The following is a 25,664-nucleotide window of genomic DNA, read 5'->3' as shown; positions in this document are numbered from 1 at the left end:
AAGGATGATTAGATATTGGCATGGGCTGCCCAGGGAGATGATGGGATCACTGTCCCCGGAGGTGTTTAAGGAAAGACTGGACGAAGCACTCAGTGCCCTAGTCTAGTTGACATGAGGGTGTTCGGTCACAGACTGGACACGATAATCTCGGAGGTCTTTTCCAACCGAACCGATTCTGTGATTCCGTGAATTCCCCAGATGTTCCTCCCGCCCGCAGTCTTTAGCGTGCGCTCTCGTGCGCCCCTCGCTTGGGGCGCGCTGCCCTGGACGACGCAGCTCGGCTAACTTCCCACACACCTGTGTGTTCGGGATAGATAGATAGATAGATAGATAGATAGATAGATAGATAGATAGAAGGCAGTTCTTGAAACTGCCGGCTGGTATTTTGTCTGGCGTTCCGGCGGAGGGTGCAGGTACAAAGGGAGGGGACTTCAGCCGGAGGCAGCGGCCGGCCCAGGGACAGGTGCCACGGAAGGGGAGGGACAGTGGGCGCGACGTCCCCGGGCGGAGGAGGAGGAGGAGGAGAGCGCGCCATGGCTCAGCGCGGGCGCTGCCGGTGGGCGCTGCTGCTGGCCTGGCTGCCGGCCGGTGAGTGCGGCCCGGGGCTCACGGCGCCCTCCGGAACTGCGACCCACTCTGCCCCGGGACACCCCCGCGGCGCACGGCCCGGGACTCGGGAGGCGCCCTCGGGTTTCTCCCGGGGTTAAGGAGGCGTGGGGTCGGGGGAGCGGCGGCGGCCCCGCGGTGAGGGGAAGGGGCGGCCCGGTCCGGCCGGACGCCGTTCCCCCGTGGTGCCCTTTCCCGCCCGCGGGGCTCTCCCGAGCTCGGCGCGAAGCCGTGCGGAGACGAGTTTCGCTTCCCAAAGGTGCGGCTGACCTCTCTCCTAGGAGGAAGTGGCCTCCTGCTTCCTGGCAGCCTCCAGTATCGGTCGCATGCGGCCAGCTCGGCTGGGACCTGGGCGCTGGGCATGGACGTGCGGGGATCCCCTTTGGCCTCTCGTAAACGCCCAGCCGAGGTTTTGCTGCTGGCTCAGGAGCCTCAACCTCTTGGGGATTTCTGGGGTAGCTGCAGTGCTGCTGCACCTGCTGGGCCACCTGCTCGTGTGGGGAGCAGGAGCTCACCTCCCTGCCCATGGGCAGCCCTCAGCCGGCAGTGTTCACTCTGCCAAGCTTTGTGGGTCGACCGAGTCTAAACTCCTCTTGGAAATAAAGCGATCATTCTGCTTCTTGGATACCTGGGTCTTGGCTGATGATACGTCTTTAAAGTTAGGTTCTTCACAGAGAACCACTGAAGGAAGCAAAAAAGTATGGAGGGTATGCTTGTTTATTGTCTTGCTTGACAACTGTGTTCCTGGGAGATGCTCTAGCCAAAACTTGGCTCCACTGGCTCCAGAGCTTCGTGTCTTCACTGCAAAGCCGTGGATGTAGCCAAAACTTACTAGATTGGTGGCATCCATAGTTGTTCTTTCCAACCAGGATAAGAAAGATAGTGTCCTGCAGTGGAGTAATGCAGTCCACATTTAGGACCCAGCCTTAATATCACAACTTTTTGGTTTTCTTGGAGGAGGTTAATGGGAAACATTGAACATGCAGCAACATCTGACTGTTCGCTGGGGAGGAACAGTAGGTTTTCAACCTCTTTAGAAAATAAGGAACTTACCCTTCAACTCTGGCTGTTTTGCCAGAGGTAGTGAGAAAGCATCCTTTCCATAAAGAGATGTGAGTTTTGTTAGTAAAAAGCACACAGTGGTTTTGAATGTTTTATTCTTGCCAGAGAGATACTGTTATAGGAAATCCATGGAAAACGTTCTGTTCCCATGAGCCTTGACAAGTCAGAATTCATATGGGTTTCATTCAGTTGACACTGAGATCACAGTTTTGCCAGTCTTGAGAGTTTGAATTGGTTTCTTGTGATTTTCTGCATTAAGACCCCGGAGTCAGCTATTTCACAGTGAAAGCTGAAACAAGATGTGTTGAACTGCAGTGCTTTTGAATAAGAGCAACTGTAACTACCTGTCAGCAGTCTGAACCTTGCAGCGCTACGGCATTGTAAAAACTTGTTTTATCTAGAGGTTTGTACACCTGCTGGTCTTTCTGTGTTTAAGTGTCTGTATGTATATCTTATTTTTCAGGAAAGCCTTGGATTCAGCGGGTTCCCTGGCTTTGCCTGTGTTTGTGTGGTATTCTTTAGGCAAATGAGTTTGCTCTGCTTGTGCTTTCAGTTGGCTGACAAGGAGTCCCATTTCAAACCAGAAACTGAGCAGGTGCTGCATTGACAATACCCTACTGCAGAACAACTTGTTGAGGCAGCATGCACCACTGCAGCATCTTTTCCACAGTGTGGAAGTTGTGTGAGCTCATATTTGCCTGGAATGTAGCGTGGAGGTGGCAGCCTAAAAGGACACTGAAAGATGCTTGACAGAGTGAGGTTTGCAGTTGTGGTCCAGATGTTACTACATAGCAGTAGCAACTTGTTCTCTTGCTCTGATCCTGAAAATATGGACTAGAGGGAAAATCTTTGAATATATGATAAAAATCAAGTGTTGATTCATGGAGACCTGTACAGTTGGTACCTTCAAGTATCCCACTTTCTTTCCTGCCTTTCCTGCGGTCGTGCTCTGCAATTAAGAAGCAACTAGTACAGCACTGCAATCCCTGCCTGGTTCTCTGGCATGTATTCCAAACAGGGCATCCCACACTTGCCCTGCACTGTTTGTATTCCCTTATCAAAGGCAACTGGTGATAACTTTGCTATTATTAATGACAAGCACAACTTGCTGTACTACCACAGTTTAAATAAGATAGAGATGTTTCTGGAGTATAGCTGAACTACAGCATAGCTTATGAGAAACTTTGTAAATCCTTCTTGAGTATGTTCAGCTGCTTAGATGGAAAGTGCTGTGGAGGCTGTTAGAATGAATACATAACAAATACATAATGGTAGCTTAATTTTAAAGGAAAAAAGGGGGTAATTCATGTGTGCTGTTCTGAAGTGGTGATAAACAATTAACTGCAGTGCTACGCCTGAAAGTTGTATTGTCTTAATCCTGGTCACCACTAGATAACATTTGATGAGTGTCTGAGCAAGATCTGATAAAATTTATTCGGTGTTTATACAAACAGAAGGCGCTGCAGAGCTTTTTTGATTAGGATTAAAAGCCAAAGAAGTCCATCCCATGTGCTTCTGGGACAGTTTTCCCTGTGTAGGAGAACACAGAGTGATGTGCTGCACAATGGCTCCTCATGCTTTGGAGAAAATAATTCAGTCCGTAAAGAGGACTGAATGAAGCTTTCTTCTGTCAGGGAAAGATGGAACTCCTGTTCTAACCAGGGTTTGTAACCCTGGATGACTTCACCAGAGGGGCTGGGAGGTCTATAGGTGCAGGTCCTGGATGGGGCCAAAGGAGATGTACTTGGGTCGTTGCTCTGGTGCAGATGGTGTGATGGGAGGCCTGAGGAGTCTGTGGCCTGATGGCCTCCTGTGTTTTGTTTGCAGGTTGCCTGTCGCTCCTGGTGACAGTGCAGGATGTCGAGCGTTACACCACCTTATTTGCCACTGTCATCCTCAAGTGTGACTACAGCACCTCGGCACAGCTGCAAGACGTGGTGGTGACCTGGCGCTTCAAATCCTTCTGCAAGGACCCCATCTTTGACTACTACTCAGCCTGTAAGTGTCAGGCTCATCCTCCAAGAAATCCTCCTTCAAGTGGGAAGAAAGGGGAAGGTAGACTCACTGGGGTAGTACAGGCTTTTGACCCCTTCCTATGCAAAAACCAGGTTGTGACATTTCTCTGCAGTCCCAGGAAATGCAGGTCATATCTGTGATTACCTTTGAAATGTCAAGACCTCATGAGATCATAGAAATCCCAACCAAAGCAGCTCTTTTGTCCTCCTTGTCATGGACTCAGAATACAGGACAGTCCAGCTGTGGTTGACACAAGTCCATTTTGGAAGCCCTGTCTTATGCTTCAGCATGTTTGAAAGCAAGGGCCCTGCAACAAGTGGGTTTTAGGATTCCATGGGGTACCTGTGATTGGAGGTGGATACCTGTGACCAGATGTTACTGATTTTAGGAAATAGAAGAAACATACATTTTCAAGGGCATGAAGACTTCTAAGTAATAGCATTTAGTAGTGGTGGGAGCACTTCACGTGCAGACATTCTGGTGCAGGCAGCCTTAATTCAGGGGCATTTAATATGGTACACAAACTGCATCCCAGGATAACTGCTTGGTCCAAAAAGAGGGTGATTATCCCTCTGTGTTTAGTGTTGGTATGACCTCAGCAACCAGGTGAGGTGTATTGTATGTGATTCAGGGTCACAGGATTTGAGGATATTAAGGTACTTGAATGCATCCAGAGGAGGGCAACAAAGCTGATAAAAGGCCTGGAAGACATATCCTGTGAGGAGCAGCTAAGAATTTTGTGTTTGTCTAGTTCAGGAAAAAGGAGACTGAGGGGTAACCTCATTGCTCCCCCTGAGAAGGGGAAGTGAAGAGGGAGGTGCTGCTCTCCTCTCCCGAGTATCCAGTGCTAGGATGTATAGGAATAGCTCGATACTACATCAATAGGATACTACTTTACATTTTAATCAATCCTGAAGTGATCAGACAGTTGGACTAGATAACCTTTGTACATCCCTGCCAACTGAACTATTCTGCTCTGTTCTATTTTTTGTAAACCCTGCAAAATGTTTAGGTAGCCAGCCACAGCATAACTGTACACCTAGAACTGAGCTCACAGTGGGTACTTGGTGCCCAAACTCTCCTTTACGCAATCTGGATGGGTTAGGTAGGCATGTTATCAAATGCTCTACAACCCAAGCAGGTGGGTCCCTGGCTCAGCTGATCCCAGCAGAATGTGAGTGCTTTTAGCCCAGGCTCAAGCTAATAGTCCCCAAAAGGGACTTCATGCTCCATTTTATGTATAGCAATGAAAGAGCCTTTGACAAGCTTTGCACTCATCTCTCTTCACTGCAAGCTCTTTACAGAAAATGCTGACTGAATCAGCCATTTCCCCAAATCTCAGCTCCTAAATACTTGAAAATTCAATGTTGGTTTATGATGTGAGTCTGTCAGAAGGGTATTGTACAGAAATTGCCTCTAATCCTCCATTAATTCTCTTGTGTGTCTTTACATTTAATCTTTAGCTGGAATCAGATGATGGATTATTTTCCGTCTATGAGCTCCACATCATCTAATGGGATATAGGAGGGAAAGGGAGATAATCCATAGAGCAGTTCATGTCTGGAGGTTTTGCTTGGTAGATAAACACCCTTTTGTTTTAGTTCTAGTACTCCTGGGTGTTTTATGACTTTTTTCCTTTAAGCTTCATACTGGGAGCTGCCTTCCAGCCTACCACCATTAGCTTCTTTCTACTGTTGTTCTTTCAGTTGTGAGTACAGGAGGCATCTCCTCTGCAGGTCCTGCATTCCCAAAATCTCTGCCATTCCTGTGGCTCTACCTCTGTTTGTTTTTGAGTACTCCAAAGCAACTTACTGGTTTGAAGCCATGCTTTGTATTGCTAAATCAAAGCAATTGCACACAATGTACTCAAGAATTTCTCTACTGCTCACAAGAGGATAGAAATTGGTCTTTTGAAATAACTTTTGCCATCTCTGATGACGTGTGTTTGTAGCATACCAGGCTGGTTTAGCCCTTGGCCAGGACCCCTCAAACGACTGCAATGACAGCCAGCGGAAGGTGCGCATTGTCATCCAGAAATATGGGCAGAAGGACCCTGTGCTGGGCATCGACTACCAGCAGCGAAAGATCACCATTCAGAACCGTGAGTGACCTCCCAGGCAGGCAGTGGGTCTGCTAAGTGAAGAGAAGCATAAACATGGTTAATGTCATCTGTAGCTTACATACTGCACATGGTAATGGAATAAGAGCAGTGAAGGGCCCTGTCCCCAGCTCGCCTGAGGGTGTTTGGAGGCAATACAATGTAAGGCTGAGCTGAGGATGCCAGACCATTTTGCTGAAGAACACAACAGCTGAGGAGCTCAGAGGCTAGAAAAAAACAGTTAATTCTTTCAAGTACTGCATAATTGTCCAGGTGTGTTATATGCTCCCTGCTGTCCATGGAGCAATAGATATTGCACCTGCCAGAAGAGCCATTGGGATTGCTGGCCTAAGAGAGACAGTGATCTGTGTTCCAAAACCAGTAGGGTTGGCTTCCAGCAACAGAGAAAACATGGACTGGCAGCGAATACTGTTTGTAGGAGCTCTCAGTGGACTCAAATCACTCACCTTGTTTGAAGGTGATGGCTGTGCTTGAGAAGAGGGGATATGCAGTACTCTGTCTCCTGCAGGCAGAGGGCTCTTCTCAGGTGGAGCCTGAAAGTAGTGTCTGTCAGTCACAAAGAGCCCACTGACCTCTCAGTCCCTCTCCCACAGGAGCAGACCTGGTCATCAGTGAGGTCATGTGGTGGGACCATGGCATGTACTACTGCACTGTGGAAGCACCAGGAGATACCTCAGGTGATGCGGACAAAGAAGTTAAGCTGATTGTTCTCCGTAAGTGCCTGTGCTTTGTTGCCAAGATGTCTCCTCCTGTTCTCCTTACCTCAAGACATCTCCAGCAGTGGAGAGGTGCTCAGTAAGCTACCATGGCCAGATTCATCAGGAGAAATCCTTTTTCTCCCTCTTTTTTTTTTTCCCACAGACTGGCTCACAGTACTCCTCATCATTCTTGGTGGCCTCCTCCTCCTTCTGCTGATCGGGATATGCTGGTGCCAGTGCTGCCCCCAGTATTGCTGCTGCCACATCCAGTGTGGCTGCTGTCCAACACGATGCTGCTGTAATCAGAAAGGTGAGGTTCAAGCAAATGTGCATCCATTTATGGTTTCTGTCAAGACAAAAGCTTGGCTGGGAGCTTGCTGAGCTCCACTTTCTCCCTTTTGCTAAGCATCCATATAAACTGAAACATTTATTTGGCCAATGTGACCTCCAAGACCAGCTAATCTGAAATTACAGGAGGGGATCTCCTCCTGATACATGGAATCAGTCTTGCTTCTCTGTGTCCAACTATCAGAAGTTTCTCCTCACTCACACCTTGTTACCAGCTTCTCTGACACCATCCAGGGCACAATCAATTCCCTTGTCTGAGTAGCTCAGGACATTCTTTCCTGTCTTATGGTTCATATGCCTGTGCATGTGAGAAAGGCAAGCAAATGCCTTGGTACTAGTCTCCAAATTAGCCTTACTTTCAAGTATGTTGCTCTGAGAAGAATTACATAAAAACTGGAAAATTTTTATCTGCATGTTTTCTTCAGAGCTGTTCCTTCTACTACTAGAAGAAGGTTTGGTTTGGTTTTCTTTGGGGAAGGAAGTGAGAAGAAGGTGGAGAAAGATGGTTTCCCTTGCTGGTCAGCCTTGCAAGTGCATTCTGAAGTTCTGAGGGTCAAAAGAAACTTTCTTGTCTTTGCTTTAATTAGTAATAAAGTTTCTACAGCCAGACCCTGTTCTTTTAATAAGGCTCCTCTTTGAATTTTGGCTGTTAATTTCATGTAACCTCTGCATTCCTGTAACTGAGACTTGATTAGCAACAAGTGGACTAGTCCCTCTGAAGCTTATACAGTCTGGCAGTAACAAAATACAACAAGTAAGTTTATTTATCATTGAAATCCCCAGGTTCTTCCCCAGATGCTACAAGCAGAGGATTTAGGAACAAGGATCTCTGTTTCAGGCTTACCTTTACCTTCAAAACAGCTATTTAGTATAGTTTGATTGTTAGTAAACTGTGAGAGTTTTAGATTTAAGCTTAATTTGCTTAGCCCTTGCAAAGAGTGAGCAGAACAACCCTTTTATTGCTAAAACCAAAACTAAACATTGGAGGCCTGACAGATTGTCATGTAAATTTTGTAGTGTTGAGGAGGCTATGGAAATCTGGCAGAAAAATCAGTTTCTGTGAAGGGGAAGAGAGGTAATGGAGATGGGAGACTCACACCTCCAGAATTCCTACTTCTCAGCAAAAAAGAGATTCAGAGTTTGTGTGAGCTCCATTCTGTTTTTCTGTGCTGCAGATTACAGCTTACTCCAGACTGCTGCTATTTCCTCCTGTTAAAGAGGAGGGATTCTTGCAGAGTTTTCTAAACTTCTCCGTGTTCATGAGAGAAAATACAGACAAGTCTAGCCTCCTTGACTGTATGCTGGATTCTGTGTCTGTAATTTACATCCAAGCTGCCTGCCCTCTGTATCCACTTTACAAAGGATCCATGTGGCTGATCCTCTCCACTAATACTGCTAAACTGCTTCCCTTTACTTCCTCCTGCCTCTGACTTACTCTTTTTGCACTCCAAGAAATTAACTGGAGGCCTTAAAAACCACAAGATAGATTCAGGAGACATCTTGAAAACAGTGCTGAGGAATAACATCCCACACAGCTGAAGAGAAGGCAGAAATCCTCACCTGTGTACGATCACAGGGTGTGTGGGTGCTTCCTTCCCCGTTGCTGGCCACTAGAGGACAGCGTGGATCTGCTGAACAGTCACAGGTGCCAGTGAGGCAGGATGATCGTGGTGCTGTGAATCACGCCATTAACGAGCATGGGTTTGAACCGTGCAGTAAAAGGAATGCATTGTCTGAGTAATTCAGGACTGATGTACAGAAATATTAGAAATGCCCCAGGAGCAAGCCAATTACATTCCCTGTGGAAAACTCTGAGAAAAGCCCATCAGAGTAAATACACGTATGACCTCCTTCTGTTCTTCTTTGTTCCTTTTCTGCTGGGGACTTATTCCAGTAATGAATCAGGGAAAACTAGGATATACTTGCACCTGGGTATCACTAAGTTGCAAAATACTTTATTTTTAAAATTGACCCAGCAGCTGTTAAAGTCTGTCAAAGGTGAAGAACAGATTTTTCCAACAGAGAGTAAGTGGAGGGAGCAACACAACTTTCTGGCAAAGCAGGGTAGGAGTTTTGGAATTAGGGTGAATCTGACCTTCCTCAGATAAATACATTCACTTTAAAAAGATCTGTAACTTCAGTTTTGCAGATGGGAAATCAGAATATATATTGGATTCAAATTGGAAGGCAAAGTATCTGGGGAAGGAAGAAGGGCTGGTGGTAATTAAGGAAGACTAGGGCTAATTCTGGATTTGTTCAGCTGTAGGGAGAAATCAGAAAATGACAGGGACAGGATGACTTTGGTCCTAGTGACAGCCTTCCTACCTTAAGAGGGAGAATGCTAATCAGGTGTGCCTGTAGGTGCTGGATCTGTTACTCAGGCAAAGACCCAGGTCAAAACCCCAGGACATATACTCAGCAGACTCTAGGACATTGTCAAGGTAATAACTGGAGGAATGGGAGAGAGAGAGAGATAAGGCCTTCCCCTTCTATTTATCCCTTCTTTGTATTCTTTCGCTTATCCTCTAAATTTGAAAGGTAAACTGGAAGGATATCCCTTGGGACAAAAAAAAAAAAAAATCAAGTTTGACATAAAGTTCTTGAAGCTGCTACCTCAGACCACACAGCTTTGAGGATATCAGATTATTAGGATTAAAACCCCTGATGTTTCCGGCTTTGTAGTTCCCTCTGGTTGAAGCCAGACTGGGGATAGGGAGAGAGTTTGCAGTGGAGAATTAAGTGGAGCTGCATGAACTGTGGAGAAAAGGAAGGATGTGTTGAGGGGCATGGTCAGTCCCTCTTTTGCTGCAAGTGGTGCTCTGGATAAATCCAGTGAAACAGCTGAAGGAAGACATGTTTAATAACTGGAGTACTACCTAAAGTGGAGAGCTCAGTCCCAGAGAGCGTGCAGTCTAAATGCTGCCTACTGCAGTGAACCCAGGGGACAGAATTAATTGGAGCTTAGCTGTAGCCTGGTTTCTTAAAGAAGTAAATCTTATGCAGTCAACTTGTCTGTCTATCCCTAGTCTCTTTCCCTCCAATAGCTTTTCATTTCATCAGCCAGCTTCAGCCAGATTAATCAGAGGGGTAAAAGTCTCAAAGGCAATTATGTTCCTATCTGTTTCTTGAACTGTAATGTTTTGTTCATGCCTGACCAGACAAGAGGCTGCAGTAAAAGTCACTTCTGAAACTCCAGGAAAGCCATAAAAGAGAAAAAGGCACTGTTGCTGAAAAGCTTCAGCCAGTAATAACATACAAACCAGGCTTTGTAAGGTCCGGGATTTGTAGAATTTACTTGCTTCTAAACTTAAGTTTTGATTGTTTGTGGTAGAATAAATAAATTTCTGTAAAAAATTCCCCCAAAAGAAGCAGCAATCAGCTAAGGTCTGAAGGCAAGGGGGCTTATCTGTGTTGAGGAGATGAAATAGAAATGCTGAAAAAAGGGAAGTGAAATTGGAATCTGACCCCACAAATAGGGGTCTGTGCGCTTGTCCGGAGTTAGCAGCAGTGGAAACCCTGTGAAAGAGAAATTTCCACTGTTCGCTCTTTTGGCACCCTGGGCATTACTGTTGAGAGCAGGAAGTTTTGTTTCTTCACCACTTTGGCCACACTGTCTTAGAGGATTTAATTTTAGCTGTCATTCTGAGGTAAATTATAGAGTGACCAGAAGAGTCATCAAAAGACTAGAAAGGGAAAAGCTGGACAGTGCACCTCTGAGTGCCCTCTTTGTGAAACAGAGAGAAAATGATGAAGTGTAGAGTGGAAAATATGATCTGGACAGAACCCACATAATGGTGGCAAGGAAAGGTCTCATTTAGTGGGAAGTCAAAGCCAAAAGGGGAAGGGACCAGTGATGAACTGAAAGAATTTTGAGAGAAAAAAAAACTGTTGCATGTCTTGATGTATGAAACATTATTTCCCACCTTTCTGCAGCTCTGCTCTGTAATGAAAGGGCAAGTGGAAGTTTTAACTTAGTTATGTGCTGCATACTTATTTGTTTCCCAGTTGTTGGGACTGGAATCAGAATGTTGGGCAGTCAAGCTTTTCTTCTGTTTTAGGTACTTTTTTGAAGATGTACAACTTTGTACTGGAATTCCCTGTGCTCTGTTTTACCTTGGTCATGGGGTGGAGAGAGATTTTAACTTTGTGAACTTCCTGTATCCAAAGGCTACAGCCTGTGAAGCAAAATGGTGTGTGATCTGCAAGCTGTGCCCTCTGGAGAGGTGCTGTAAGCTTTCTTTTTCTTTTACAGTACTGGAACGGCACCAGTTCATGAAGCGGGCTCAGGCACTTGCACCTTGGTTATCACCCAACATGTTCTATGGAGCTGGTGACAGGAACTCAAAACTTTCCTCTTACCAGCTGAACCCCCTGCTGCAACAAGGTGAGACTATGAGCATCATTTCAGAGGGAAATCAGGATGAGAAACAGGTCACTTGTTTGGGAAGTTCAGCATTGAGGCTTTAGCATCTCTACCAGAAAAGAGAGAAAGATGTTCCTAGCATGACTGCATGTTCTAGAATGACAGCTCTGCCACAGCTGCAGCACACCATAAACTTGTCCAGATGCATAAAAACAGCCTGTTAAGTGTCTTGCTGGGCTCAATGCTGGGTGAAGCAGTTTAATACTAACTAAGGTGTATCTGTGCTACACCCCAGTGACTGCAGGGTAAATATACCCAGCTTATCTTGCTTTGTGTGGCAGAGCAGGGTACTGTCTCTTTGTTCTGCTGCGCTGGTCACGGTCAACTCCTTATAGCCAAAACTGACATGACAAGTGAGGTGCCATTTGTTTGAGTTCTTATCAAATGTCTAGTCTTCAAGTGATTAAGGGCAAACTGTCTTCTGTGCAACAGATCTAGCCTGCATGCAGGAAAAAATGAAGGACTCTTCGTTAAGAACCAGGAAGAATTTTCTTCTCCATTTGTTGCTCATATCTGTACATATGTGTGTGTATGTGTGCATACATATAAAAATGTTCCTATTTTCATTTTCTTTTGCAGTACTTCTTCCAGTTCAATGAAATGCAAAAGGAAACACTATGGTCTTTCTCTGATTATTTATAAATAAAATATGATATCAGTGCTGTAGGAAAAAAATGTTCCTCTAAATACACAGACTATATTTCCAGGTATGCTGGGCTTCTTACCTCTGTACTGCCTAAAAATGTTAGGTCATGCTGCAGCTTATTACTTACTACTCTTTGCACCATACCTCATGTGGTCTGGATGTGCTGGTTGTGGTGCCTGGGACTTGTGCAGCTCTTGCAGTGAGGTGGAGCAGGAGAAGAGAAGCAACTCAGCCAGGATCATGAGTACAGAAGGGTGTTCTCTTCAGTGTTTCCTCTTGACTTGCCGTGTTCTCCTGTGCTTTTATACCTAGATGTATCTCTGCAGAACAGTCTTCAACTGGTGCAGCCGCAAGCCCAGCCTTCCCATAAGAATGGTGTTTTGGACTATCTGGAGTCTGAAATCCAAAACCTGAACATGTCCCAGCTGCGGCCACCCTCCCACCAGCGGCAGGCTGTGCAGCCCAGCTTGCTGTCCTCGCTGGGCTCCGACATCGTGCCACCTCCTCTTGCCGACCACATCTCCTCCATCCATGGGAGCAGCAACTCCTCAAGGCCACAAAGAGCTGCCCGCACCCCGAGGCCCTGGGACTCTGCAGCAGAAGACAGAAGGGAAAACCAGAGGCGGCCCTTGCCTTCCAGTGGGGATTCTCATTCCAGCTACAGTCAGGAGCCCTGGGACAGGCAGCGAGAGGATCCTCCTCAGAGGCAGAGAACAGGTGGCTACAATGGCAGGCCCCAGCACTCCAGACGGGATGTGTCACCCCCACGCCAAGCTGAGAGAGGGAAGGGCAGCAGCAGCTTCTATCCAGAGGAGACCAAGGAGCGCTCCAGCCACCATCGTGCTGGTAGGCAGGAGCTCGGGGGAAGGCGAGAATACGAGCACCATGCTGGGAGGAGCAATTACTCTGGCCAGAACTGGCACAGCTACTCCCCCTCCTCTTCTCCCAGGGGCTCCTGGAGCTCCTCAGAAGAGCAAGTCCGTGTGCCGGTGTCAAACCGCAGGCGGAGGAACCGCAGGTCCCGGGAGTGGCCAGAAGAGAAACCCCCCAGTTACCGCTCCTTAGAAATCATCCCAGCTCAGGACAAGAAGCACAAAGGCAGCGCAGGGACCCGCTCGGTGAGTCAGCTGCCTTTGTGCTTTCCTATCTAAGGGAAAAGGTGGGGTTTAGGGAGTGAGAGGGAATGTTTTCTACTTTCTGTAGCCTGTTGTCTTTCAAACAGAGGCCAAGGAACAAGGAGTGCTCTGCACAGCATGGTTATGAAGAGGCTGCTGAGTACCCAGGCTGCTGAGGCTGCCTTTTCACAGGCACTGCCTGCATGTAGTGTATTCAGGGCAAATTAAAAAGTCACATCCCTGGAAGTGTTCCATGCCAAGCTGGATGGGGCCCTGAGCAAGTGGAAGGAGTCCCTGCCCAGGGTGGGGGAATTGGAACCAGGTGATCTTTAAGGTCCCTTCCAACCCAAACCATGTTATGATTCTGTGATTCTGAAATAAATTAAGTCCCCTACAGGGTAACATGTTATATTCCTATACTGTCCAGTGGCTTTTGGGATCCTGTGTATATATTGATGTTAAAATAGCGGTTCTGGTACTGACTGGGGAGAAAGCACTTCCAGACCAGGCAGCAGCATCCATCCCTCTGTAACCATCTCTGGTGCTGGTCTACTTCTGATTTCTTTTAAAATGTGGATGATATTTTTAAGATGGCACATATGGGAAAACATCCATAAAGCTACATTAAATAGACTTTAAGGTCATGGGTGGCATGGATGAAAAATGTGTCTTTCTTCAGGCCAGGTGGTAGAGGATGACTCCTTTGTTGGGACTCCTGAGAACTGAACATACATTATGTGGGCAGTCAACAGCTACTGTTCACAGCTCTTCTTGTCAGTTTGCACTGGGATTAGACATTAGGTAGCAACCTAAGTGTGAAAAGCTGCATATCCAATTGCTAATCTCCAAATTAGACAGTGTATTTCCCCTGAAAAAATGAAGATTCTTTTAAATCAAAAAACGTTAAGTGTCCCTTATCACACACATGCAGAATTTTACAGGTTGGGAGTATTTTGAGGGGCTGTATGTTGCACATTACCATTTCCCCTTTTGTGTTGTGCAAGGAAGTGCAATTCTAGTTCCAGCTGGAATGTGTATATGTATAATTGGTTTTTGTCATGGTGCTCAGAGCAGGTAGGAAGACATAGGATTTTCTTTCATCATTCCTTGTTCTTGAATCTTTTATTTTCTCTTGCAGGACAGAGGAAGTTCCCACAGTGGAAGAAGCATAGTCATTTAATGTCAGTACTGGAAGAACTAAGATTCCCACTGAACTCCTTGTTTTTCTACTATTTAGGTTGGCATGGCTGCTTTTGATTGAGCAGATAAACAGCAATAAAAGGTTGGGCTAAGTTCTAATGGGCTGAGGTTCATTAAAACATTCTAGTAGAAACAGCAGATTTTTTAAGTAAACAGTGTATTCCAGTCTTTGAAGAGAGATACCAGTTCTCCCGATTAAGTGCAGTGGCACTGCAAGGAGCCCAATCTGTAGAGTGCTGGTGCAGGTTCCAATGTTCTCCAGAGTTGTAAAGTCACAAGACAGGAGAATAATTTAGATTGGAAGAGGCCTCTGGAGGTCATCTGATCCAGTCCCCTAGGAGCTTTGTGGGGGGAGGTACAACATCTTTCTAAGGTCCTTTGTTGTGCTTCAGAATGTGTAATGTTTATTGCTTCTGCCTGGCTGCTCAGCATAGCTGGGACAGTGGCTTCCTTTTGTCCCCACTAAGCCTCTCTCCCAAACAGGAGGATCATGGTGTAATTAGGTCTCACTGGCATGTCTGCAAATTGTCAGCTTCTCTGCTCTTTACTGACTGAAAGAACCTGTTCTACTTTGAGCTTAGACCTTAGTGCCTTAAGAGATACTTGTTCTAGCCTTTCATCCAGACTTGAATTTATTTGTAATCTTAAAGGCTAAATTTACCAAGATTTGTTCTTCCCTACAGGGACTCAACAAAGTATGACTACTCTCCTTTACACAATGGGCCAGAATTTCCTTCACCTCAAGGAAGCATGGTTTTGGTGAATATATTTTGCCTAAGCCAAGTACTCTTTTCCGTACATGTTATAGTCTTCCTTTCTTCTCCATGCCATGTATCATATACATGGGGTGGGATAAAGGACTCTGAACAAGTCTTATAGTCACCATTTTTACTGCTGTCCTTGATCTTTACCCTGACACACCAACGCTGCATGTGTGGTGCATCTGATCTGGAACTGGATTGTAGGGTTTCCTCAGTTCTCACCCTGACTAGAATACAGAATTTCTCTGTGCCTTGAGTTGTGAAGGAGGACTTGTCATTTCTCCTTGATGAGATTAATCCACTGTTTTAATTTAAAATGTGCTTGAGAAAGAGAAGCTCTGTGGATGCTGGCTGTTTCCAGGAGAAACTGTCTTGCCAGAGGCACTTCCTGGCTTTAAGAGACTCCAGTTTGGCAAGGAGCTTTTGGAGAATCTTGTGAATTATTTTGTAACCCAGAGGCACTGGAGATTGGCCAGTACCAATGACTGTCTTGTCTAGCTTATTTCCCAGCCCGTGCCACATGGGACTCCTGCTACTGTTTGTTCTTCAATGTCCTAATTACTGATGTGCTTATACTTTTTCCTGGAAAACTTTGAGAGACTTTCACTTTGTCCACCTCCTTTTATTTCTTTTCTTTGGACAATGACAGGAAACATCACACTTTGTACAAATGGTCCTAGTTGGATATCCAATGCAGTTGCTGGTCAACACAGGGCTACTCCAGGCTGTTCAGTTCATCTTCCTACAGTTTCTTGGCTGAACATGCTTATTCGTAATTCCTACCTATGGAGATAAAGCAGAAGGGCCAAGGAGCTTCTCTGGTTGACTTTGTTTCAGCACTGGAGGCCCAGTTTTTGAAGACAGAGGGTCTCTTTGCCCACATCTGATGGCTATCACAATTTTTTTTTAAAGAGCTAAAAGAGTAACTCCAATGTTTGAATTCAAGAAAGGAGGGCTGTAATTAGCATAGTACTTGTCTGCATTTAGGTCCAGACTGGACAACGTGAATTGACCCATGAGTCACATTTGAAATATAGGGAATTGTTTTTGCAGAACTTGCAAAGCTAGGATCATTCTTGAATTTATCAGCCACTGCTGTGGATTATTTTTTTCTAATTTTATGATGTGCTTAGGATTTTATGAACTACCTTTTTGTATGATGTACTGGTATTTTTATTAGTTAAGAGACATTTATGATGACTGCAATGACAGAAAATTATATGGGGCTGCTTCTTCCAAAACTAGCAACCAGTTTTGACATTAGCTTTACCGTCTGCTGACTTTTAGCAGATAGCCAGGGCCCTGCAGATTCTACCCTTGGAAGCTGAATTGTTTACTTGGAATTTGACTCTCTCCTTGTGCCTCCAATAGGTTCATACATCATGCAACGGAACTTTTTCCTGTCCTAGGCCAAATGTCCAGGTTTCAGGAAAGGGCTGCCCCTTTCTCCATCAAAGAGTAGAGGCTATTTGAGACCTGTGGTGAGATCCCAAGATAGTTGCATGGAAGGAGTTCACTCTCCTTCACATTCAAATGTGTACAAGCCAACACATATCCAGCAAGTTTTCCCAAGAGCAAGAAGCTGCTTGCACTGCAAGACAACCAAGATGACTCTCTCTGTAACAGGAGCAGTTGCTGCAGCTGCTGGAGTATGAGCACACTAACAGCAGTAGTGCTTCCTAATCTACACCTATGAAGGAGCCCTCCATCTTTATTTGTTCCTCTAGTCCCCATAATAGAGCTAGGGTGACAGATTTTAGGTTGTGAACACAATTCACAAATTGTGAAATATGAGAGGTTTTATCTCTATCATACTTGATTTCCTCTTCAGTCACTCCATTCATGTTTATAGAAACATAAAACAAAACTCTTCAGGGAAAATTGATTGTATCTCTGTGTTAATTCTGTAATTTCTTAAATTGTGACAAGAGTAGATTGGGTGATCCTGCAGGGAAGCAGAAATGATACCAGGCTTACTGGTCTGCAAACCACTGTGGTTCATAAAGCACCAGTTGGTGGGCTGTGAAATAACAACAAAGGAAATCTGTCTTTGCATGCTTTAGAGCTACAAGCGGACAGAAAGTGGGAAGGAAATAGGCTCAGCTTTAGTTGCTTGTTTCTGATTTTAATTGGCTATAAATGAAGCCCATTGTGGCAGCATTGCACAATACAATGTGGACCCTTTTCCAGTAAGATCACAGGGCCTTTGCCTTTTTAAGAGAGAGAGAGAACTGAGCACCTCCAATACAGCACACTGAAAGAAATAGCAGTAGGAAATATCCTAGCTTCATTCTTTCTACATTGCAATTTATTCATGATTCATTTTTTAGCCATTCCAGAGAGCTGATGTTCATATGTCACCTCATTCGTGATGGAAAAAGTTGAATATTTCACATATGGGAGTTACTGCTATTCTAAACTTTTGTTCTTCTGTTCTTGTTGAAAGAACAAGGACTATACCTTAGAATGAACCTTCTGTCTCAGATAAAGTGCCTTCATAGCCACTAGTGTTTCCCTAATTTAAAATAATGTAATGAGTGAGCGACCATGCCACACAGGGCCAGATAAGGTCACCCATGCTACAGTCAGCTGCTTTCTACCTCAGACAAGAGATGCATAAGAGAGATAAAGAATCATGTAATTTTTTTCTTTGATTAAGAGAATACTTGCAATATCTGGCTTTCTTGCTTATTTGCAGAGCACCCTGCCATTCTGGAATGCCATTCCAGGAATGGGGGGCAAGGCTGCTTCTGTGCAATCATTGATCTGGTCTTGGCAACTGCCCATTTGGCACTAGAAAGTGCTGAAACACCCAGTTGCTATCTCTGGGATTGTATTGATAATAGCACTGCCTAAAGTTAGGCTGACTTCAGGGCCTGGGAACTTGCCTTGTGTGATAACAGCCACAATGCAAAGCTCTGCAGCAGCATGAATCACCACACAGGGCAGCTAAGTCCCTTCTATTACTACCTCCTGCAGCACATTAGTTTAAAACACCCACTCAGAGCATCCCATTTGTTGACCTGACATAAGAAAGAAATGACACTTGCGGTTATCTTAAATTAACCCCTCCAATTAATGACTGCTCATTCCTGTTTTCACTAAGTGTAATGCCTATGATGTCCCTTGTGCTGGTCTTCTGAATGTTATTCCATCTGTAAAAGAAGATTATAAATGTGTAGATTCTCTTCAATGACTGTAAAATGTATAATTGAAATATAAGAGAACTTTCAACCAGTTGCTCTAGTGTGTTCTTCCTAGGCCATAAATTGCTTTTTAGTGTTTGTACCAGAAGTGGAACTGAAAAGCGTCTGTTCTTATTTCTTGAGTTAACCTTTTTACACATCAGTAAGAATCTTCTGTTTTTTTGGGGTTTTGGGTTTTTTTTTCGGACAAAAATGCAAAATTATTTGCTTGTATGTGGGATTTTTCCCCCTTATATTGGGACACTTTTTTTCCTTTGTTTTTGTAAGAAAAAAGATGATTTGGATAAATACCTAGAGAATGGAAAAATGTCTGGAAACCACTGGCAGCCCTCTTCAATTATGTGACTCATTGTAGCTTGGCTGCCATATCTGTAAAATGGGAACCCTTACTGTTTGGTTCTAAAGCATTTGGAGCACCATGAGAGGAAAAGTCCTCCAGAAATCTTGTTTGGCTGATAAATTAAGATACTGATTGAACTTTTCTCACTTCCCACATGGCAGGGTCACCTAATAAATAAGTGGTCAACATAAGGATGGAAATCTCTTTGGTCTCTCACAGTAGGCCTAATTTCTGTCCTCCCATTCCCCCAGCTGATGCCCTTTGTAGCTCAGTGTTGCAGCCTTTCTGTCTCTCACCCCTGTCTACATGTGCCAAACACAGGTGACAGGACCTACTGGAGACCCAAGGGGCACTTGGAAATAAGGTATGGGAAAACATTCCCTACAGCAGCAATGCAGCCACTTTCTGACTGGGACTGGGGAGCCTTGGGAGATGTTACCACAGCATCTTAAGAATGGTTTGTGTTGGAAAGGACCTTACAAGATCATCTCAACCGCCCTGCCCCTGCCTTAGGCAGGGATACTTTCCACTAGACCGTATTGCTCAAAGCCCCATCCAACCTGGCCTTGAGTACTTCCAGTGTCCACAACTTCTCTGAACAAGCTGTTCCAGTGTCTCACTACCCTCACAGTAAAGAATTCTTCCTTGCTTCCAATCTAAATCTACCTTCTCAGTTTAAACCTGTTTCCCATTCTCATGTCAATACAAGCCTTGGTCAAGTCCTTGTGTTTCTTATAAGAGCCATTTAAGTATTGAAAACTGCAATAAGATCTCCCTGGTGCCTTCTCTCCAGGCTGAACAACAACAGTTCTTTCAGCCTTTCCCCATGGGAGAGGTGTTCCAACCCCATGATCATTTTTTGTGCCTCTCTGGATCCGCCCTAATGGCTCTGCGTTTCTTGGGCTGGGGATCCCGTAGCTGGATGTTCCTCCTGGTAAGTTCACAGTATTCACAGAATGACTAGGTTGGAGGAGACCTTAAAGATCATCGAGTCCAACCCACAGTTTTGACAGCTGTCTCAGGTGTATTCTGATCTACTCAGCCTGTGCAAAAAGAGTCGGTCACGGGGAAAGAAGCATGAGAGGGGTGCACACCTCTGTGCACCATTTGGTTAATGCATTTGCTGTAAATGGAGAGGAAACTGGTGCAACAGCTGCAGGTAAGTGCCAGCAGTCAGAGCAGTGGGGTTAGAGCACAGGAAGAATGGGAGCAAAATTTAGCCCAGCTCCAGCTGCTATTAATGTGGAGTTTGGTCAGTTTATGAAAGCGGCCTCTATGACATGGTTGCCTGCAAAAGTAGGGGGCTCAGTGACCCAGAAGCTGCCTTCCACATCTCTTGGGCTCAGGTCAGACTGACCCTCCATTACCAAATCTCAATAACAGGTCCAGAGTCCTCCACAGCTTCTTGCCTGTCCCACTGAGCTGGATGTGCTTGCAAAAGAGCAAATGGGGAAACAAAGCAGGACCTTTGACCCCTTGCTACCACTATATTAGCTCTGCATAAATGCCGGGGTCTCAGATGAGCACCCACCTCAGCTTGGGCCTGAGAAGGAGAGAAAGCAGGACAGGTAAGAGCTGAACTCTGTTCTGGGTGGCGTGGACTCTGTGACTGGTGTGTCTAGCTCATAGACAAGTGAGTGGAGGTAGTCTTCTATTTTGCCCCATCTCCTACAGCAAACAGAAGTGTGAGCGCTTCTCACGCTCCATAGCCAGGAATGGTGCTGAAATAGAGGAGGGTGGGAGTACCTGGGGTCACCTGGTGGTGACCTGGTGGGGTCACCTGCTCTGAAGCTGAGTGATGGATGCTCCATAAGACACTCAGGAGGGTCAAGCCCATGGTGGGAATTGCAGAATTCCAGTGTTGGGAGATACATTACCTTTTCCCAGGTGCCTTCACCACAGGGACTGCAGGTTCTAAAGCAGGTAAGAGCACCTGTTCATGGTCCTGGGAAACAAATTTCTGCCTTTTGTGTACACAGAAAAAAACCTGACTTTGGGATTAAAAATCAAGGAAGAGTAATAAAGGAGCAATTGTGCAAACATCTAGTGAACTGGGTGGTAGCTTTTGGAGGTAATCTGCGCAGAAGGAAATACAAATTGATGGAAATCTCCTTACTGGGGGATAAGATGGAACATTGACTTGGAACCTAGTACAGGATTTAGCAAAGCATTCACATATGATAGACTTTCTGCCTATTTTGCCTTTGCAATTCCTATGTTCAACATTTCATTCATGTTCCTTTGAGAGATGCAGCCCCCTAATTTGGGGCATAAAAAAATTTTAATTTCTAAACACATTTTAAGTGCAGCATGTTTGGAACCTTGTTTAGATGCAATGTTATATTTTCAGTATGCCAAATAGCAAATTTTCAACTCCCCAATTCTGACTTTTTTAAAAGACAAAAGTAAAGGAAGTTGGATGAAGCTAAATTTTGCATTCACTCACTTTTGGGAACTTGTTCTGCTTAGGGTACTCTCTGCTGCATTAATCCCAGAGTGAAAAAGACAAGGGAACCTAGTTAGTTACTTGGGACTTTCCTTAACTAAAGCAAGACAAAGTACTCAGATCACTGGGTTACTAAGAAGATCATTGTATGTGATGTACTAACTAGCACAATGTTCTTTAGAGCAACTTACCAAAACAAATCTAATAAAGAAATCTCACAATATGAATTTTTCAGTTGTACTTAAGCATTTTGGAAATCTATTCTGATTTCTGGCACTTTTACTGGTTTGATCAGTGCTGAAAGGGAATTTTAGCTCTCATATAAAAGAACTAGCTTTAATTACCCGTATTTCTTTGAGCTCTGAAAGTTATTTTTGTGGATATTTGTGAATATACAAAGAAAAGGACATTTTTATACTGCCTTTTCCTCACTTCTTCAGAGGAAATGCACATGATTTTTCTGTTCTTGTCTTTGTTTATTGGTTAGTTTTGTTGCAAAAACCTGGTGTTTAACCAACATGTTTTATTTCTCTGAAAACAACCCAATCACTGTATGCTGCTTCCTGCAGGTCTCTCTGTGCAGAGAGCAGAACTGGTACTCAAGCCATGCTGCAATCCAGGGCATTGGTGATAGCTCTGATTCTGCTCCTTAGCACCACTCTCCCCGGTAAGTCTGAAAAGCTTTGCTGTTTACCTGAGACAAAGCTCAGCTCTACAGGTTCTCAGGCATGGTGAAGTAGGACTGAAGCCAAATAATTCCATTGAAGACCAGGAATACACAGTGCTTGGCAGCATGGAACAAGTCAGTAGAGACCTGGCATAAAAACTGCCCATACTCGGTGCAAATACTCTGCCATGGGAGGTCTATGACTTAGACACCCATGACGGGGTGAAGAGAGGGTGCTGAATGCTGTAGAGAAAATTCTGGGAGAGGTTCTGAATCTCAGAATTTCAAATCTCTTCCCCTGCAGTTGGGGGAAGATACCAGAGACACAAGAGACACGAGAGGCCTCATGGGGTTTTGCCTTTTTTCTCAGAAGTGCAGTCGAAGTCCATCTTTGAGAAAGACCGTCGCGAGTTGCTGGCCATCCCTGAGACTATTGCATCTTACTTCTATGAAGCTGTGAACAAGGTGTCCCCTAAAGTCAGCCAGTTCTTGTTGGATACTGTCCAGAGTCCAACAGTTATTGCGGCCAGGTATGGGAAGCTCTCTACTAACACTCCAATAGCCATGTGTGAAAAGGGAGAGGGAGGTGTGGGAGAAAGAACAGACTCATCAGCTATCTCTGTGGGGAGATCTGAGGGGAAATTAATCAGCAGCCAAAGCCTGATGTACTAAGGGAACGAGGTGCTGGAAGGGCGGGTGAGGTGATATGGTCTGCTGGTGAAAGCTCTTCCCAGGGAGGCACACTGTACATGACAGTGTTCACAGGGATGGCAGGTACTGCTTTTTATCCGTGGGTAGTGAGGGAGGAGGCTGCTGGCTGGTGGGGAATCAGCTCCTCTGGAAGGGTACTGCAGTGCTGTGAGGGGCTGAGTACTCAGTGTGCCAGGATCACCTGATGCAAATCACAGACCTGGCTCTAGCTGTGCATACATCTTGCTCAAGGTAAAGGAAGGATTTCCTTTCCTCACAAAAGGAAAAGCATGATCACCCTAGAGACAGTTTCACGTAACTCATGGCACACACGTACTGCCTATTCCTGTCTTCTGAGGAAAGCCCCTCTAGGACGGCTGAGGAGCGCTGCACTCTTGGTGACAGGCAGAGGGGTAACTACAGCAGATGGAGATTACCCTCACATATTTGTGTATCTTACCACATACTCTGTTGTCTCCTGCAGACAGAGAATCGCCAAAGAAGCAACTAAAGTCAGTATAATGTTTGAACAGCTGATTGAAAAAATAAAGAACCTGTGGTACACGAGAGTCCTAGGCTATTAGCCAATGAGGACAAGTCAGCGTTTCCTGATGTGAGTGTGTAACACCCTGCAGTGTCCTTTCCCCCTGCCCCTCCTACGGACCAAGATCAGTCAATAAGACAGAATCGATGCTCCTCTTAATGCCACTAGAGGGAACCCACCTTTAAAGACCAAAAGATAGAAGGCATCTGCTGAAGGCATCTGCTGAAGCCTCCCCGGAAAAAAATCAAGTGGCTGGGCATGGGGAAGGCAATATAGAGATTGTAGAGTTCTTCTGTAGCCAATTCTTGACAATTAATTCCTCCTGAATGGTTTGGTCATCGCCTCTCTAATAAAATAAAAAAATTTAAAAATTGGTTGTTACACTTCCTTAAGTTTGTTGTTTGTACTGACTGCTGTGGAATCTGACTCGCCTTGGCATCCGATACTGCTGAGACTGTAGCTGTGATTCACAAGAAGTTTTTGCAGGCAATGCTCACAAACCTTGAGTGTTCAGGCACTTTTAACTAAGCTCATATTCTTCTTGGGTGGAGGAGGCACTACCTGAGCATCTTTCAGATTAGCCACAATTGACTGTGCAAGGAGCACACTCCTTCGTTAGGCAGGAAGCAAACAGGTGCACCTGCATCATGTGTCTGAAGATTTCATATAATTTTGGAAAACAAGTGCCAGTAAATTGAACTGTCCATCAACCTAAATACGACTTTGGAAGTGTGTTTCATTGGCCAGCTAGAGAGGCTACTGAATTTTCCACTCATTTCTCCAAAGGAGAAATGAGTGGAAAATTTCTCACTATCTTGACCAGTTTATGAGAGGGACACCTATGCCCAGCACTGTGTACAAAGACCTGGCAGGTCCTCACCAGTCCTGTGTAACTTCCTCAGCCCAGATGCCCACACTGGACAGAGAAATCCATCTTCTTTCTCATTAAGCAAGCAGAAGCAAGTAGACAATTTTTATGAAATCACAGTGGGAGACTGTGGCATAGGCTAAAGCAAGCCCATTATTTTGTTGTTTTGTTTTGTTTCTTTAATTATCAGTCAGGTCATCTATAAGCTTGCACTTAACCACCTGCCTGGAATAAAATCCCCTCATTTTCCATTTTCTTTGTCCTAGCAGTTCCTCTTTCCCATGTGAATCCCCATGCAGAGCAGCAAGTTCTTCCATCTGTGGTGGCTTCACCAGTTCTGCAGAGCTGTTTTGCAGGTTTATTCATTGCTGCTCATATTCCTTAGACAGTCTGTGCTTCCCTGGCCACAATGAACAAACATGCATACGTATTATGTAAATCGACCAGTATTTAGGAGGAGGTTCAGAAAAGCAGGCGTTTTGGCTGATAAGAATATTTACCACATGAAAAAGCTAGGTCCTTTAGCTCTTTTGCTACAGGGATGACTTCCTTCCTGCTTGTTTTTCATGTATCTGTTCAATCTTTTATTTTTTTCCCCCTAAATATAATGCTTAAAAGGAGAAGCCCTGAAACTAAAATCCTCTCTTGTCCCAAGGAATAAATCAGCATTCTGAACTTTCTCAGAATAGAGCTTGTTCTTCTGGCATTTCAAAAGTATTTCTTTCTGAAAGAGTGAAAGTCATGAGTATATGAAAGAGCCTGAATAGTCTCTAAAGAATTTGGTCCTGGAAATCGGCACTTCAGCCTTTTCAATCTACTTGTATAAAAGGAGTAGGAAAAAGTTTGGAAAGCATAGGGATCCTCATGTTGCATTTTGAGCCTGTTGTGTCACTTCAGCAATGCAACCCAGTGGTATTTCTGTATTTCATCACTGCACAGCTGGAGCAGCTGGTATGAATTCTCTGCTAAAATGTAACAAAGTTGACATTGTATTAAGGGCACTTAATTATATCCTTTTGCTTCTTTGCAATGTAACCTCCAGAAAATCCAAGCCAGACAAATCCTGAACAGCTGTTTGATGACTGATTTTAGCAGATGGGCAAAACAGAATCAGACTGTAGATCTCTGTGTTTGTTTGTACTCAATCTCCTGATCATGTAGTTAGTTATCTATGCATTTTTACCCTTGGAAAAAAACAAGTAGAAAACCTTCCAGGTAGTTAATCTCTTGTACAATCTACAACGTGGGGCAACCTATGAAGAGCAAAATAGACAACCTTCCACTGCCACTTCTACCCCTGATGTTACCAGCATCCTTTAAGACAGAAACTAGCAGCTTAGACAGCATTCAGGCTAGGATGGGTAGAGGAAAAAAAAGATTTTTATTCCAAAAAGGATCCTGGGGCAAATTCATGGGACACGTAATGAGAGGATCATTTTATATCTCAATCTTAAAGTATTTAATTTCTACTCTCAATTTCTAATTGGAATAAAATAGTTAATCTGTAATTTCTTTTAAAATATGTACAGAAATAACTTTCCAAGTGATGTGTCTTGCAGAGTTCACTGAGTGCTTCAAGATTCTTGGAGAGGCTTTGTTAGTGAAGCATTCGTTTCAGTGAGATTCATGTCATAGAGACTTTCTTGTTGAGTAATTATCTTTCACTTTTCAGATTTGGAAAAGCTTGTGGTGTAACTGGTTCAACTGAGTCAATTAAAATGAAATCTTAAGAAATGTCAGGTTTCTGTTGTTTCTGAGATGGGGGAATAACCCCTCAGGTGTTCATGATTTCTGCAAAAAAAACACCCTTTCTTGAAAAATATTTCTTATGGTGGGTACTTTACACCATTTTCAGTGGCTTGGATTGTTGTTGGCTTTTACACTTCCTAGCTCCCCTCTCCTCTTTAGC

The 25,664-nt window shown here is 44.6% G+C and overlaps 2 protein-coding genes across 2 annotated transcripts; both read left to right on the top strand.

Annotated features, from left to right (window-relative positions):
* Positions 1-504: 504 nt before the first annotated feature.
* ILDR1 (immunoglobulin like domain containing receptor 1) lies at positions 505-14,448 on the top strand. Its single transcript, XM_041410920.1, has 8 exons — positions 505-588; positions 3,496-3,666; positions 5,636-5,785; positions 6,397-6,516; positions 6,665-6,811; positions 11,102-11,233; positions 12,231-13,036; positions 14,172-14,448. Exons 1-8 carry the CDS (start codon positions 534-536, stop codon positions 14,211-14,213), a joined length of 1,623 nt encoding a protein of 540 aa, XP_041266854.1. The 5' UTR covers positions 505-533; the 3' UTR covers positions 14,214-14,448.
* Positions 14,449-20,072: 5,624 nt separating this feature from the next.
* On the top strand, positions 20,073-23,223 carry LOC121339313 (apovitellenin-1-like). The gene is made up of 4 exons (XM_041411012.1): positions 20,073-20,108; positions 21,556-21,653; positions 22,024-22,183; positions 22,828-23,223. Exons 2-4 carry the CDS (start codon positions 21,593-21,595, stop codon positions 22,925-22,927), a joined length of 321 nt encoding a protein of 106 aa, XP_041266946.1. The 5' UTR covers positions 20,073-20,108; positions 21,556-21,592; the 3' UTR covers positions 22,928-23,223.
* Positions 23,224-25,664: the final 2,441 nt, after the last annotated feature.

The sequence above is a fragment of the Onychostruthus taczanowskii genome, unplaced genomic scaffold (genome assembly GCF_017590055.1).
Source record: "Onychostruthus taczanowskii isolate IOZ18803 unplaced genomic scaffold, ASM1759005v1 scaffold34, whole genome shotgun sequence".
Classification (NCBI taxonomy): domain Eukaryota; kingdom Metazoa; phylum Chordata; class Aves; order Passeriformes; family Passeridae; genus Onychostruthus; species Onychostruthus taczanowskii.
This window is presented reverse-complemented; position numbering and strand designations above follow the sequence as displayed.

Bases quoted from the DNA above. Each gene is read 5' to 3' on its own strand.
- ILDR1 (XM_041410920.1), top strand. From the start codon at position 534: ATGGCTCAGCGCGGGCGCTGCCGGTGGGCGCTGCTGCTGGCCTGGCTG. The intron at 11,234-12,230 runs GTGAGACTATGA...TTTTATACCTAG, and splicing joins GAACCCCCTGCTGCAACAAG to ATGTATCTCTGCAGAACAGT. The intron at 13,037-14,171 runs GTGAGTCAGCTG...TTTCTCTTGCAG, and splicing joins GCAGCGCAGGGACCCGCTCG to GACAGAGGAAGTTCCCACAG.
- LOC121339313 (XM_041411012.1), top strand. From the start codon at position 21,593: ATGCTGCAATCCAGGGCATTGGTGATAGCTCTGATTCTGCTCCTTAGC. The intron at 21,654-22,023 runs GTAAGTCTGAAA...CTTTTTTCTCAG, and splicing joins CCTTAGCACCACTCTCCCCG to AAGTGCAGTCGAAGTCCATC. The intron at 22,184-22,827 runs GTATGGGAAGCT...TGTCTCCTGCAG, and splicing joins CCAACAGTTATTGCGGCCAG to ACAGAGAATCGCCAAAGAAG.